Source organism: Symphodus melops, assembly GCF_947650265.1.
Source record: "Symphodus melops genome assembly, chromosome: 8".
NCBI classification, from domain to species: domain Eukaryota; kingdom Metazoa; phylum Chordata; class Actinopteri; order Labriformes; family Labridae; genus Symphodus; species Symphodus melops.
Window position 1 is genome coordinate 24,865,723 of NC_136698.1, and position 15,239 is coordinate 24,880,961.

General features: G+C 39.0%; 2 protein-coding genes across 7 annotated transcripts in view; one reads left to right on the forward strand and one right to left on the reverse strand.

Moving 5' to 3' along the window:
* Nucleotides 1-1,813, forward strand: part of lpp (LIM domain containing preferred translocation partner in lipoma) — a 157,901-nt gene extending 156,088 nt beyond the window's left edge. For all 5 annotated transcript variants that reach the window (XM_079350537.1, XM_079350541.1, XM_079350538.1 and 2 more), the window contains one exon: nt 1,085-1,813. In XM_079350537.1, coding sequence (XP_079206663.1) covers nt 1,085-1,213 — 129 coding nt within the window. In that variant the 3' untranslated portion in view covers nt 1,214-1,813. The remainder of the gene's footprint in view (nt 1-1,084) is intronic.
* LOC306828231 (basic immunoglobulin-like variable motif-containing protein) overlaps nt 1-15,239 on the reverse strand; it is a 367,160-nt gene that overhangs the window by 149,518 nt on the left and 202,403 nt on the right. The window lies entirely within an intron of this gene.

A 15,239-nucleotide genomic window follows, 5' to 3' on the forward strand; every position in this document is an offset into this window, starting at 1 on the left:
TGTGAGTACATAGAGCGTTTGGCAGACTTATAGGTCAAAGGAAAGCAGAGCAGATTAGTTCAGCAGAAAAAGAGCTCAACGAGGAGAATATTGTCACCAGGGAGACGAGAAGACGGAGACACATTTCTCCTCTGTGCTTGTGTGTGTGTGTGTGCGTGTGTGTGTGTGTGTGTGTGTCTGTGTGTCTAAGAGTGTAACCAAGTGTCACTCAGCAGCAGAAGAAATAATGCAAAAGAAAAGTGTTTGTGAATCCTTTGTTTGCTTATTAACCTGTAAACAATGAAGAGATCACATAAGTCAAAGACAGATGGACGGATGGAAAAGATAAAAAATAAACCAAAGGCTGGAGTTTAAAAAAAGATCTAAATATATCATGTTATCATTGTGACATGTAGATTGACTTATCATCTTCAGGCATTTTCAAGTAAACATCACGGAGCAGAGCAAGTGATACGAACTCTGTATGTACATAAATCTAAATATATAAATGTACCTGTGATGTGCAGAGTGTAACATCGACATTAACCCCATCGACATTTGACTAACCCTAACCCATTTCAAAGCTGCTTTTAAATGCCTCAAACATTCAATCAAGAAGTTGTATCTCTGTGGCATTGAGTTGTTTGACACTTTGATGTACAATCTGAGTCTCGGTGCTAAAAAGAAGCAGTGCAAGGGGACATGCTTTGATTTCTCTTGTGTCGTGTCAGCCATGTTGTCGAGCATTGCCAAAGCTATTTGTACATGTTAGTCATTTACGTCTTAAAATATATACATATAGAAAACAGGTCCTGTGTTTAAAAACACAGTTTTGAGAGAAATGTACCTTTGTTATGCAGTGATAACCATTCGTTAGCTCTCTAGGTTCAGAAGCTGGTAAAGAAGCTGAACCTCTTTTCAGCCTCAGAGGATTCTCTGCAGAGAGCCGTCTGTTTCCTGACATTCACTGTCTGAGTTCTTAAACAGCAGAAAATGTCTCATTCATGCTGTGAGCACAGCGAGAGTGTGAATGTGTCTGATCGGTGAGCGTGGAGAATCTCTCTGTTTGTGTTTTGTGGACTCACAGAGTATCTGTGTCCCGCAGGACTGTGGCTCTCTGCTCTCAGAGGGGGATAACCAGGGCTGCTACCCTCTGGACGGACACGTCCTCTGCAAAAACTGTAACACCAGCCGCATCCAGGCCCTCACCGCCAAGGCTACCACTGACCTCTGAACAACCCGCTGCCCGGTTACCTCCACTGTGATAAACACACGCTCGCTCGCTCTCTTTCTTCTATTGCAAACATACCCATTCACAGAAGCTTGCATTCCTGATCATATCTTATAATATACCTTCACTTACAATAACAGAAGAAACAGCATCACGTTCACCTGCAAACATGTACGTATTGACTCGGTACAATCACAGCAGAAGATGTTGTACATATTTTGTTAAAGCAATAATGTAACATTTAAGAAACTCGCAGATACTATTTTATGTTGAGAAGGTTAAAATGTTCAGCTTCTCTGCGTGAAAACCACAAATAACGACTCAGCCTTTATCAAAAGTTAGAAAAATATGACTGAACATTTAAACGTGGGCTCTCTTTTAATGGTTTTACACGAGGTTATGTGATGCCATTGGCTCAAAAATGATCGTCAAGACAGAAGACAGAAGTCTCTGTGAGCCACAATGTGTTATTTTAATCAGGTTTTTAGTTTTTTTTTAAATATGAGCCAACAGTTTTTACAGCAACCTTCAGCAGACATTTATCCCTATTTATTTTCTGGAAATGACTCGATGAAACAGATTTAAATAAAACAGATCTGTAATCACTTCCTTTTTCTGTGCTTAAGTTATATAACTTCCAAATTGCAGAAAATTCTTTAATTACTTTAAAAAATAAAATCAGGTTTGCATCCAAACAGGAAGTAAATAAACCTTAGCTTAAGACAGTTACACATTTAAAAATATAAGCTTTAAAAAAAGAAGGCTTTTCATATGTTCGATTAAGAATGTACTTGAAATATTATGTAAGAATTAGATGTTTAATAGTTTTCATCATTTGACAGTCTAAGTATTATGGGATGTATCTCTGCTGAGAGCTTCTGACACTAATTGAGTGTTGAAGGAGCGAGGGAGCAGTGTGAGCTAATTTTGGACAGATTAGCCTCTTTCCAGTCTTGATGCTAAGCTAAGCGTAAAGGTTGGGTATGCGTTCCTGAACAAAGATGAATGATCTTGTGTGAAATGAATAAGGTCATGTGATTAAAACCATGTGTATCTTTGTAAGGACAAATAATTATAAAAACAATAAAGGAAACAATAACATAGCAAGATCAGTAATTTATGTTAGCTAGCTTAAGCCACATTATTTTGCTAAGCTAACTAGCTAGTGCACCAACTCCTGACAGTGGTGCTCATGAATCTTTTCCTACAAAAGCCAAACAAAAGCAAGTGTTTATCTATTAGAAACTATCGTGGTGAAATTATAATCAAATGTTTCCTCTATTTGTCCGTCTGTATTGGATAAGAATGCATACCCATCTTTAGCTTCATACTGCATCAGCGTTTTCATACGTTCCTCCAAACGTCTCAATGAGTATGTCAATAACTTGTTCTCAAAATGTTAAAAAACTGCTGAAATCAAACCTCAGTAATCGTTAATAGAGATCCTCATGATGTTCACAGTCATCTGACACCAGCGTCTTGTAGCCAGGCTGCTGGTGACTTCAAGCCTTAATATTTCTCCCTGACTGCTTCATCTCAAAAGGCCCATCAATACGTACAAAATTTTTGACGCGTCTGCCCTGCAGGTGAACACATAAAGGATGTGCGTCTGTGTGAGCAATATTAAGCAGAACTATGATCATTGAACATTCATTTTACTCCTCAATGTTTCTCACAATGAGCTGACGGTACAGATATGTGGATATAATGAACAGCTCTGCAAACTGAACACCAAAGATTTAGATTGAAATGGCCACATTTTCTGTCTGCTTATTCTGATGCAACTAAAGTGAACAGACGACAGGAGCAACACACGCACAGCTGTTGAATGCATTTCCCCTCAAACACAACACGTTCTTTGTACTTTCCATTCAAATGTTTTTATGCACACGATACTTTTATTTTCTTTGTTGGCCTGAACGGCACAATCATTTCATTCCATTCATAGATACGCTTCTTATTTGAGTTGAGTTTTAAAGTATTTAAGACGATATATATTCTCCTTGTTTAAAGTGACATAGATTAAATTAGTGATCGTTGTTGAAACAGTTTGGAAGCGAATACAGATTTCAGATGGCTATGCAATTTTTAATATTAATTGCATGAACACTTTATAAGAAATGTTATGAGTAAGGAAATATTTTACGTGTACAGATTCAACATAAGTGTCCTTATGGTAACGTTTTTCATCAGAACGGTTCTGTTGGTACTCTGTGACTGTGCTGTCTGTCAGTATTGATTGTACTATCGACCCTTGTCTTTCAGTTTGAGTGTTTGTTAAACGTTTGAGTTTTGGAGGAAGAAGGGACCAGAAGAGTTTCTCAAAAATGATGGTGATGATGACGATGATGACAATGATGACAATGATGATGATGATTTGTTCCATCCAAGTATTGTTTTAAGAAGTTTGACTTTTTTATTTGTTTTCTTTTATAACAATAACGTGATCAACAATTATGTTTTTTAAACTAGCGAGTTAAAGGTGTCCTTTAACTTTTTACCCTTTAGTTTTTGAACAATGTTGTTTTTATGAGCAGGTCCCCTCAGAGCCTTTTGCAGGAGCCTGGACCATTTTTACAGAGGTCAGGGTGGTCACCACAGATGGTTCCCACTTGACCACAGAGTCATGCAAGACCACAACAAAGAAACATGAAACCACCAGCAAGTGAAGCATATAGTCTTCATATAAACACAATAAGAGAACCCAACATTTCCAAAAACACACTTTAAACAAAGGATGTGCATAGACTATCACAAACTTCGTTAATGATCTCCAAACCAACAACAAAGACAAAAACAGCCTGAAAAATGAACACAATTGACATTAAGTTAAGCAAAAAGACCACATGGAGATCCATCACTGTCATTAAATTACATTAAATAAATTAGAAGAGGCAAACAAAATGTCACAACGGGCTAGGTGCACTGACACATAGCAACAACAAACACAAGACTGTCTTTAAAAAACAATGGATTGTGTGCCTCTTTAAATCTACAGAGAATGTAAGCACAACATTGATGAGAGAGCTCCACAGTTTACCTTTAAACAAAAGAGAGATGGTTTCACAAATAAGTACTGCTTAGCTTGATTTTGGTTGACACTTTGATGATTTGGTTTATTGCCGTTCTCATAAATTAAGACAAAGTATTTCCCCAGCCTCAGTGGCAGATGTCTTGTGCATGTTGATTATCATTGTATGAACTAAGCAATCATTGTTTTTTATAGGATTTACTTCTCTCTAATGTTTGCTAACACACTGAAAGGTGATGGTATTGAAATATCAGGAAGTGATTTTTATAAACAAAGCAACAAAACCCTCTTTGTACAGCTTCTTCTCATCAGTTTGTCTGCTAACATCAGAGCGTCTATGATGTTGTATAATGTTTTGAAACCATGGTAACGCATTGTAAGAAACTTTGCCAATAAGCCAATTAACTCATTGCAGTGAAAAGTGTTTTGACATTGAACCGAGCTTTACCAGGACACAAATTCTACAATTTAATCATTTTTACCTTTTTTCAATCTGAAACAACATTTTATGTTCTCCAGCGATCTGTAACAGGTCTGCATAGCCAGTCCTCTGAGAGGTTAGGCAGCTTGAACTCACTTTTAATGAAACTATTTGTGGACAGAAAGTTCGTCATTCAAAGTCAAAGACCAACAAGAGTTAAAAGCTGATTAAAAGCCAAAGCTAGTAAATGCTCTCTTTGAAAGAAATTCATTTCCAACAGTGTTAGCACTGTGCTTCGTGATTCCTCATATTTTAACATTTTCTCTCCTAACGAGAAGCAGCAATGGACTGTTTACAGATCTCAGAGGCATCAGACAATGTTAATATAGTGATTAGTGTTCACATGGACTTGAATTTCTGATTGTTCTTTTTTTGCCCTTATTCCGATTTTAGAAACCTGTTTTAGCTACCGACAGAACTCTGAAAGAAATACTGTGGCATGTATACGCTTTACCCCAGTTTTTAACAGCTGCCGACTACCTGTGCAGCCTAACGTAGCTTACTTTATGCTATTTTTCAAGCAGTTTGAATCAGTCTCAAAGCTTCCCAAAACTGTGAAGTTTCTTTTTCTAAATCCACTCTTATCCTGTATTTTACTGATAAACCCCTCTATTTCAGCCCTGCTTAGAACAGGCTGTTTCTGTGTCTGTAGCTTTAAATGTAAATGAGCTGTTGTGGCTCAGACCTACTCGCTCTAGTCTTATTGTTTACGTCAAGAAGGCAGACTCAGAGGGCATCTAGCTGTGGAAGTGTCACCCACCTGAGGGAGGGGTTACTGCCCTTTGTGATGTCATGAAGGGGAAGTCCCCAAACACCCAGTTTGAGAGGATGGACTTCAGAATTTTGAATAATGTGTGACCTTTAAAGAGCAACAAAGAAAATGACGTTTGTCTTTCAGTAAAGATGGTATTTAATAGTGCCAAGCTTACAATGAACAAAAATGTGGACACTAGTATTGGTCATGTACACAGAGATATGAATAACCATGTTCCTCTGTATGACTGTAAACACCATATCACAAATATGATCCAAACCAGAACCAGGCTCTCGACCAGGATGCTTAAGTCCATGTAAACACCCATGTAAGTCTTTTCCAGAACATGACAAACTAAACACCTCTGTGTGCACAATAATAATAAAAAAAAACACATTTGATTTGTAATCTTCGGGCCAGATAGTGACATAAAGATACATCTTCAGGAAATGCATTGGAACATTAAAGTTGTGTTAAAATGTTTCATTATTGTTAAATTATTCTAATCTATCGTCAGATCATTTAACAATAGTTAAAGCTGCTGGAGTCGAACACAGTTCTGCCTGTGCAATTCTAAAGTTTTAGATTATGTGTGTTTGTCTTGTTTTTATTACTGTAATGTAAACATTAAATCACAGCAGCTATGTTAGGATCCATCAATGTGACTGTTTGACTCAGTGAGTCGTTTGATTACTGCTCTTTGTGAGGCAATAGAAAGGCCTTATGCTCCATCAATAGGTCACGTGTTGCTAGGTTTCAGCTCACAGTGATGTTGATATTCAGGCATTAGCATTAGCTTCTCATGGCTTGCTGTTAAAGGTCCATGCAGGGTTTTCTGACAGGTTTTCATAATCAGAAAGCAGAATCTAACTTCTACCAACCAAAACACGCAAAAAAGATCTCTGCTGTTAAACGGTCAGAGACCTACAGTTGAAAGTAGTCTTGGAATAAAAACACAACAGTTATGCAAATTTAAAATGATATCTCCTGAACTTTCCATCACAGGATTTTCTTTAAACACAACCGTAGAGTACCAGCTTTGGAAGTTGATGAGAGGACCTTTGTGTTTTGTTGTTTTTCTTCTGTAGTCCACAAGTTTTCTGAAGCCAAAATGATATCCATTATTCAGATCCGCCTCTGGTTCTCGCTCTACAGGAAAAAACATTTCATTGCAATACTGCAGCAATATGTAGCAGGAACATTTGCTGTGCTCTGAGGCGTGAACCCTCTGCAGCTGAATCATTCTTGTGCTGTGTTCAAGTGAATCAGTTACAGTGTGAGGAAGACGTGTACAGTACTGTAAGTGTGAGCCACAAATATCAACATGTTCATGAAATGAGTTGGCATCAGACAAATTCTGTGGGGTTATGTGTAAAAAGAGCAAAAACAATCAAACATTTATTTGATCTGACATTTAACAAAGCCAACACAAAGCAGTGATGGCAAGTGTTCAGTATGTTTTTAAACCACGTGCCTGTAAAGGTTAGTCGATGTTTTACACCAATAAAGCTACAAACTTTTTGCCCATCCAAGGCGATATATTTTGCAACTAAAAAACAAATTTTCCTTCATGGATGTACAAACAAACCCCCAGTATACACTGTACAAGCCTCAAATTTGTCATGAAAGCTCAGACTGTACGACTGAATCGTTTACAACGCACAGCCAAAGCTCGCAGTCTGTGTGCTCACACTGTGCAAGTTATATCAGGACGGAGCATTTGCAATCATCAATAGATCTACATGTTATCCAGTCATCTCATACTGTATGCAACGCTCAGATATACACACTGCCAAAAAAACTCTCCCACTCTCTCTCTCTCTCTCTCACACACACACACACCAGATCTGCCTTACCAATAAACACAAACTTACAACCGCAACATCCTACCCAACATTCCCCGTCAGCCGGAGGTCAGCAAATATTTCCTGCCAACGTTTCTTTCAAAAAAGGAAGACAGATTAAACAGGCCTGGAGTGAGCCGTCGCACAAACAAACTTTCACACAGCCAAGAAAACCTGATTGGGTGGAGATCGGCCGTCCTGCCTCAGTGTGTGCTCCATGGCTAATGAGGCGTGTTTGGCTGGAAAAAAAAAATGAAAACAGACTAAATGTATACAGTGTGCGCACTTTTAGAGTGCATTTTTCAACAACTCAAAAAGGATGCTAAAATTTGTTTAAATTAGCTAATGGTTGCTAACATGCTTTGCATCAGGTGAGAATTAAACTAACTCAAGTATTGTCGATATATAAACCCAAACTGGGACCATTCAGCAGCTTTCAGCACGTTTCAGAAAGGCTTTCTTCTATTAGAGCCAGCGTCTCATTCTAACTCAATACATTTTAATATGATACAGGAGGTTTAGGATTTCAAGAGGTGTGTTTAAAAGTATATTGTTTAATGGTTGGCTTATTAGCACATGTTTTTACAAAGTGTACCATGGGAGTGTGAGTTAAACCTCTTTGATCATAAGTTGCTAATGTGCCATAAAATCTGTATTAAACTCCCGTTTACATTTTCTGTATCGACAATCTTTTTTGACATCTTCCGTCTTTGTTGAAGCTAATCCAACTTCACTCTTAAACACACATTGATGCTTCAAATATAAAGAAAAGATGGTTTAATTATGTTTTTATTTGCTCCGAGTATTTGTGTTGTCTACTGTCTTGGTTCTGCCAATGTTTGTCAAAGTGCCTTTGTCGGAGCAGTATCGAATCACTTTACAGTTGCTATGTGTTTTGTGGTTTGCCCAGCTCACGTTTACTCATATTTACCAAAGTACATAAAGTAGATCCCTTTGTCTGGGCCGACTCCATACAGTGGATGTTTCCATCAGGCTGCAGCAGCAGCGTCTAAAACAGAGTGAAACTCACCTGAGCTTTACCTTGTGATGTTCAGGCAAAGCATCTCATCTGCTCTCAATCTTTGGAAGGGGCATGTAGTCAACTGTTTTTCTTTCTTCAATAAAAGCTTTGCAGTAGCAGCTCGTCTCTGTGTCTTTGTTTGCTTTTATTCATTGAACTATGTAAGTAAATATTAAGATTCTGTTTTGAGGTCATTGCATCCTGCCTGTGCGTGCAGCTCCATCGGCCTTCCGCTGGTTACCTCTCGCTCTGTGGCTGCAGGTCAGTCACACAGGCCGGCCAATGACCTCCTTCGCTCCGACTACTTCTCCTCATGCAACCCTAAAACCTCCCTGTGACCTCCTGAGAGGCGAACTGTTTTAACTTGCTTCACTCGATTTAAGAGTCATTTGAAAGCCCTTCAGTGGCAGAGAGCGCCCTGTGCTTACACAGCTCCGATTCATTTCCTCCTGTCTCATGCTGCAAGTCCCAGACCGCTCCTCAGTTGAATTGGAATCACCTGCTTAATAGAAATCCTGCGCTAGCAATAGACTCCGGAGTGTACATCAGGGACAACGGTTTAATTACTGAGACACAGTTTGCAGGATGGTGTTTTTTTTTTTTCTTCGTGTGGCCACGATCAGCAAATGCACTCAGCTATGAAGTCTGCTTACTGCAGAGATCCGCCTGATGGAGGAGTTAGAATAATTTAAAGACCTCTTGAAACTCTTTCTTTTTTTTCTCTCTCTCTGCTGTCGCCTTCCAAAGACCTGCTTGATTTAATCCTTTCCATTTGTCATCTTTATGTGTGTGCTGTGTATCAGCAGCGGTTCATTTCCTTCCAGCAGATTGTTAAACTAAAACAGCAATTTAAAATGTAAGAGTGATCTGTGGACAAACCTAGAAAACCCCCAACAGCAGCAGCACAGGGTTTGTCCTCGTCACTGAGACGTGGAAACAGATTTACCCCTGACTGAGATTATTATTTTACATGAAGATGATATTACAAGACTATTATATTTCATTTTACTAGTACAGTTCAAGTCAAACCAGTTCCCATACAAAGCATTAAACGGATTTGATGTAAAAGATGTTTCCTTTGTAATTTTCTGTTCTTAGACAGACAGACAGACAGACAGACAGACAGACAGACAGACAGACAGACAGACTACTTGATTGATCCTGAGGTAAAGCATCTTACAAAGACACCAATTCGTCATAAAACATTTTTTACATGTAAACAACTGCTGTCCCCCCCCCCCCCCCAATTGTTAAGGGATCCCCTCCATCAATCAAAATTAAACCAGAGCAATTAAATTATACATAGAAAGAAATGTAACTTAACCTTTTTACAGGAATACAGACAGTCAATACAAACAATAACTGTGGACACACTGCACTAATAAGAGCTCATACAGTTAGAAATGTGTTAAATCTGTAAACTACATGAAGTTCAAGAAACATCACTAACAATCATAAATATTTTTTTATTTTTCTAAATTGTGAACTTATTTACAGTATTGGCATTTTGTATTTTTGACCGAGCGAGGAGGTATGGCGTGAAAGGGCACGAGACGAGAGGGTACGACACAAGATGGCTCCAGGCTGCAACCCGTTTCCTCGCAGTGGGTATACGCCTGGCTGTAAAGCGTTACACTGGAGTTGAGCAGGAGAGGTCCAGATTTGAATGTTGTTTACACCTACCACACTACCTTTGAGTTCTCCACCTGGATCTTGCACCCTCAGTATGTAAAGCTTTTCAGGGTCAACAGCCCTTTAAGAAAGTTTGTTCACCAAATGTTCATCCATGATGATTATTTCTTCATCCTGCTAGTCACCGTGTCACTGTCTCATCTTCTGATGTCTCTGAAACAGGCTCTGAGGCTGAACTGCTGATACATCTGAGATGTAATTTGAAAAGAACAGAAATGAGTAAAGCTCTCAAAGCTACGAGAACACATCATCCCTGTGACAGTGATGCCACAGGACAGGCTTTTTCCAAGATATTTTTAGTCTGTGATTGTGTAAGGATGTGTTTCTGATGGTAGATGAGTGCATAAATAAGCGTGCTGCATGAGTGGATAGAGAGATTCTTATTTGTTTAAAACAGTGAACACGTCTTAATGTATTTTTAAACATTTGAAAACCTTTTTTTTTTTTTATTTGCCATGTGGATCAGATATTTTTTCCAAACACTTTAACATAACTGGCCTCCTTTATTGTTTCATTCTGTTTCCTTAGTGGGGCATTATGCTCTCAACCAGCAGATCTTTAAACCCAACATGAATCCACCGTGAACAAAGCATTTTCAACCTCCAAAGTGACAGTGGTGAGGAAAATGTGTCTTTTCGGTTCTAAACCCCGTTCTTGACTCTTCTTAACTTTAGCCATTGTTTAAATCTGTTATGATATGGCGCCCAAATCAATTAGATTTTGGCAGCTGCACTGATTATAAAGAATTGAGAGATATTATTTTTGTTCATGATAAAAGAAAGTGTAAAAGGAAAGAGAAGGTTACACGAAAATAAACCGCTTTTGCACGATTGCGTTAATCTTCATTGATTTAAAACAATCTTTGTGATATTATGAGAATATTTTAAATACAATAACAGAAGACAACTCAGTCAGAAGAAACATGAATAGAAACCAAAGCCTTTAAATGTGTCATTGCAGGCTTGGTGCCTCTGAGATTAAAGAGGGTGCAGTAACAGTGAGAACAGATGTGAAACACAACCTGGGTGTTAAAGCTCCCTCATGTGTCCCCAGTGAACAGACAGGTCACAGGCAGCTCTCATGACCATCAGATCATGGGCGTAATGGACACGACATGAGTCACTGTTTTCATATGAATGTCTGGATTACTTCTTTTTTTTCCATTCAATTAAGAGTGCAGATGGTGTTTTTAAGGTCGTCTTCACGCATCACAACAAATAATAACTTATGTGATTGAAAACAAGTTCCTGATTGGCTCATATAATATTTTGTTTTTGCAAATGATAAATAAACTGTTATGACAACCTGATTTATTAGACATGAACATGAGAGCTGGTTTTCTCGAGTTTCTCTGCTTGTAAACTGTAGATTTAGGAATGGCAGCAACTCTGAGATTTCCTGGTAATTTCTTCCTCAATATACTGGAGGCGATTTTGTGTGTGTGTTTCTGCCTGCATGAGTGTGTCAGACAGAGAGAGAGAAGGCCTGCAGCAGTTTAGCCGAGGACTTGCTTTACTGCGCATAAATCTGGTGTTTACAAACAAATTGATGAGTGATGGGCCCTCCAGCCAACATGATGTACCCTCCAATTTCTTCCTCTGCATAAAATTCCTGCGCTGAGTCTCCGGGGGCCTTCCTCGGCATTTTTTACATGTCTTCTTCTTCTAATACGCAGAATTATGGCCTGAATTATTTACCGGGAAGCAGAGATGAGCATGAGGGAGCAAAATGGGCCACTATCATGCATAATCTTGCGCACTCGGATTTAAATGAAGCTGTCATATGGTCAGATTTGCATAACATTACAATGTGGGTCGACATCGCAGTGCTCTGAGCTTAATGTTATTAGCTTTAAAGTGAATTCCCACTGTGCATTTGCATCAGGAGCATTGATTTTGTGCGTCCTTGACTTGGCTGAAGGCAGTGATGTAACCACTAAGTCAGTGTTGCTCTCGGAAGAACTTAGATTGCTGTGAGACACAAATCCATGCATTCCCATTGTACAAGTTGAATGAAACCGTTATAAGCACCATTTCGTGTTCTACTACCGGCTGTGAGCGTCCAAGGACTGGCCAAGGTGCCCAATGAGTTCAAGTTCGTCAGCCATCTTTTCAACTTATTTAAGTGTTATTCCATCAAAGCTGTTACTGAATGTGAACTTCTTGCAGATGTGATCCAGACTTTTATCAGGGCTATAGACATTGCCACAAGTTGCTTAGTAGTCAGACTTTTCCCTCCATTAATGGGCCTCCATTACATTACAGACTAATGCAGAAGTCTGAATGTTGCATGACTCATTCACAAATGAACGATAAATGTTCTGAGTGCCATTATCCAAGCTGCAGAGTCTATTCAACAACTGCAATCATGTAAAAAAGAAATGTTCTCATCTAACAGTCCCTCTGCTGTTCCTTCAGTCAGGTTTATCTTTAAATGTGTTTGTTTTTATATATATATATATTGCAGCTCAACTCCAGATATTTTTTTTTTGTTCCTTTAACATTTCAAAGTAAACAAAATCAATGATTAGTTGTAAGATAAACCTGTGTCCAATAAAAGAAATCACCATGATTTATTGTATTAAAAAAAAAAAATCAGATAAATCACAATGATTTGAACCTGAATTAAATCAAGTTTCTCAAGGAAGAGAATCTGCTAAGTCTTGCACCAGCAGATTCAGGTGTAAATTCACTCTTTATGTTTTACCTGTCCACCTAAAGATGACATACAACAGGACAAACTACAGGTCGAATGAATGTGAGAATGATTTCTTTAAGAACCATCTGGAGCCTTACAGACACATTAGACATGGCTCGCTGTAGTTATCTCAGCCTGAACGCAGACTGCACTATCTACAGTCTCTCAGAGATTAATAAATGAGTGATAATTGATTTATTACGGAGCGTGTGAGCTGAGCTGTTAACACTTGTTAAATTGACAGTGACAGTGAACGCCTCTGCTCAGCTGAACAGAGCGCAGAGCTGTACAACACAGCTGCTTATAATTTATCTTTATTTCTTTTTAAGAAAAAATGTATCTCCAGAAATCAATCTTGAAATAAACCAAAATCAACTTTCAAAAGATGTTGTTTTTTTTTATATCACAGATTGATTACAGAAGCTTTGGTATCGTAGCTACAGAAGCTAAAAAAGAAAGATATGTGTCTCCATGTTGTTGTTTCATTCAAATACTCCCACACACACAGAAAGAGACAATAGGCAGCAGAAATGACACATTGATTCATTTTCTCCTTCAGATTACTGTCACAGGGATGATATTGGAGGCTTTTGTCTCGAGGTTTCACAGTTAAACGCTTTTAAAAACTCGAGCTGTATGAATGAACTCTCAGCAGACCTACCACACGAGAAAAGGCTCCATAAATGACGGATGAGCTCGATAAGGTGACCACCCTATTAGACATCGTCACCATCACGAGTCGACTCCAGAATTACTCTGTTAAAGGTCGTCAGAGACGCTGCTTGTCAACAGGCAAGACAGCCAAATGTTTGGGGCCCCAGACCAGTAGGGGCCCCTGAGGGCTGACAAAATATAAACCAAGCAGCGACCCATAATGTGCAAATTTTGCAATGACAGTATGAAACCTCCCCAAGGGGGGCCCATCTGACAACATGTTCTCGCTGCCCTGCTGAAACAGAAGACCTCCCAAAGGTTGTTGTTTGTTTGTTTTTTTGCCTTGGGCTCAGCAGACCTGCCTGAACGCCGTCTATTAAGGCGGTCTTTTGATGTAGAAAGCTGAAATGTACACTGTGTCAGGTTAAAGGGATAATTGTGTGCGTTGTGTGTGTCCCCAGTGGCTCACCCCTTTTACTAAGAGACCAGCTGTAGGCATGTAAGGGAACGTTGAGCTAAAAAACAACATTAGTATAAATGGTTTCATACTGAAAGATGTCACCCCGTCAGCCCCTTTATTTTAGCCCTACTCCAGAATACCACAGGAAGTAAATATAACCTACATGTAATTCCATCGGCAGGACACTGAGAAGCTGAAACAGAGTAGACTGATAATTACATGGTGAATTTTGAAATTACAGTATCCTAGTTTGACATCATAGGCTAACAAATGTTTAAAGACTGTCCTTCTGATACAGCACATCACTTAAAAACAGCTGTTGATTACAGCAACACATAACCAGCACAGGCAGGTAGAGGTTCACCTGTAAGGAGGGACGAGGGCTGACAGTGCTAGCCTTGCTAAAATAAGTCACACTCAGCAAATCAATTTGTGATAATTCACTCACAGATATGATCTTATGCTTTGCCGTATTTAATAAATAGTGCTTAGCTTTTACTGTTTTCTGAATGTTGTCTTAACTTTAGAACAGTCGACTTATCTGAATTTAAAGTTGCATTTAATCAACTCATGAACATCCCCATAACAAACAGTTTATTTCTGCAATATATGTCCATTAATTCTTTTTATTTATTTTATTCATTATAGATTCAAAGCCTAATTCTCTTCACACTCATCAGTCTTTGTTACAACCTGATGCCTACAATACCCATAATGCACCCTCATCTGCTCGCAGTTTAGTCAGTGCTTTGTGATTCATTCCTCGAGTAGTGAGGAGGTAAGCTTTGGCTGGCAGGTAAACAGGAATATTCACTTCTTTCTTGTTGCCTTCCTCCAGATTTGTCGTCTTGGCCTCATCTGAGGCTGACTCAAGTGACGTCCCTTGAGGAGATTTATCAGACCGTTGCAGCTCCCTATTGTCAAACAAAAGGCTCCAAACAAAGCCACCATCTTCAACTTTTTTTTCATCTAGGATCTGTAACTATTGTCTTTCCAACATGAATTAAGGTTTTATTGTGTGTTTTATTGTCTTGTGCTACGGTTGGTCTTTCACTGGTCTTTGTGTTGAGTCCAGTTTGCAAATGTTTGTTTACTGAGCTGCGTTACGAGGATTATGAACATGGTAATAATAAATTTCTTTTGTATTAATCAGCCAGAAAATGTCACCACAGAGCAGTAGAGATAAAGAGAGAGACAAAGATTTGACCTGAAATCTACTTCTGGTACCTTAAAGTCCAACATATCAGAGGTTTAAACGTGTGCATGTTAACTCTATGAAAGGGTAAAAATGCAGAGCTGCCCTCTGCCTCTCCCCACGTCCCACCACCCGCTCTCCCATCTTCCCCCGGTCTGACTGTCAGGCTCACACAGCACCCTCAGAGTCCGACCCAATGA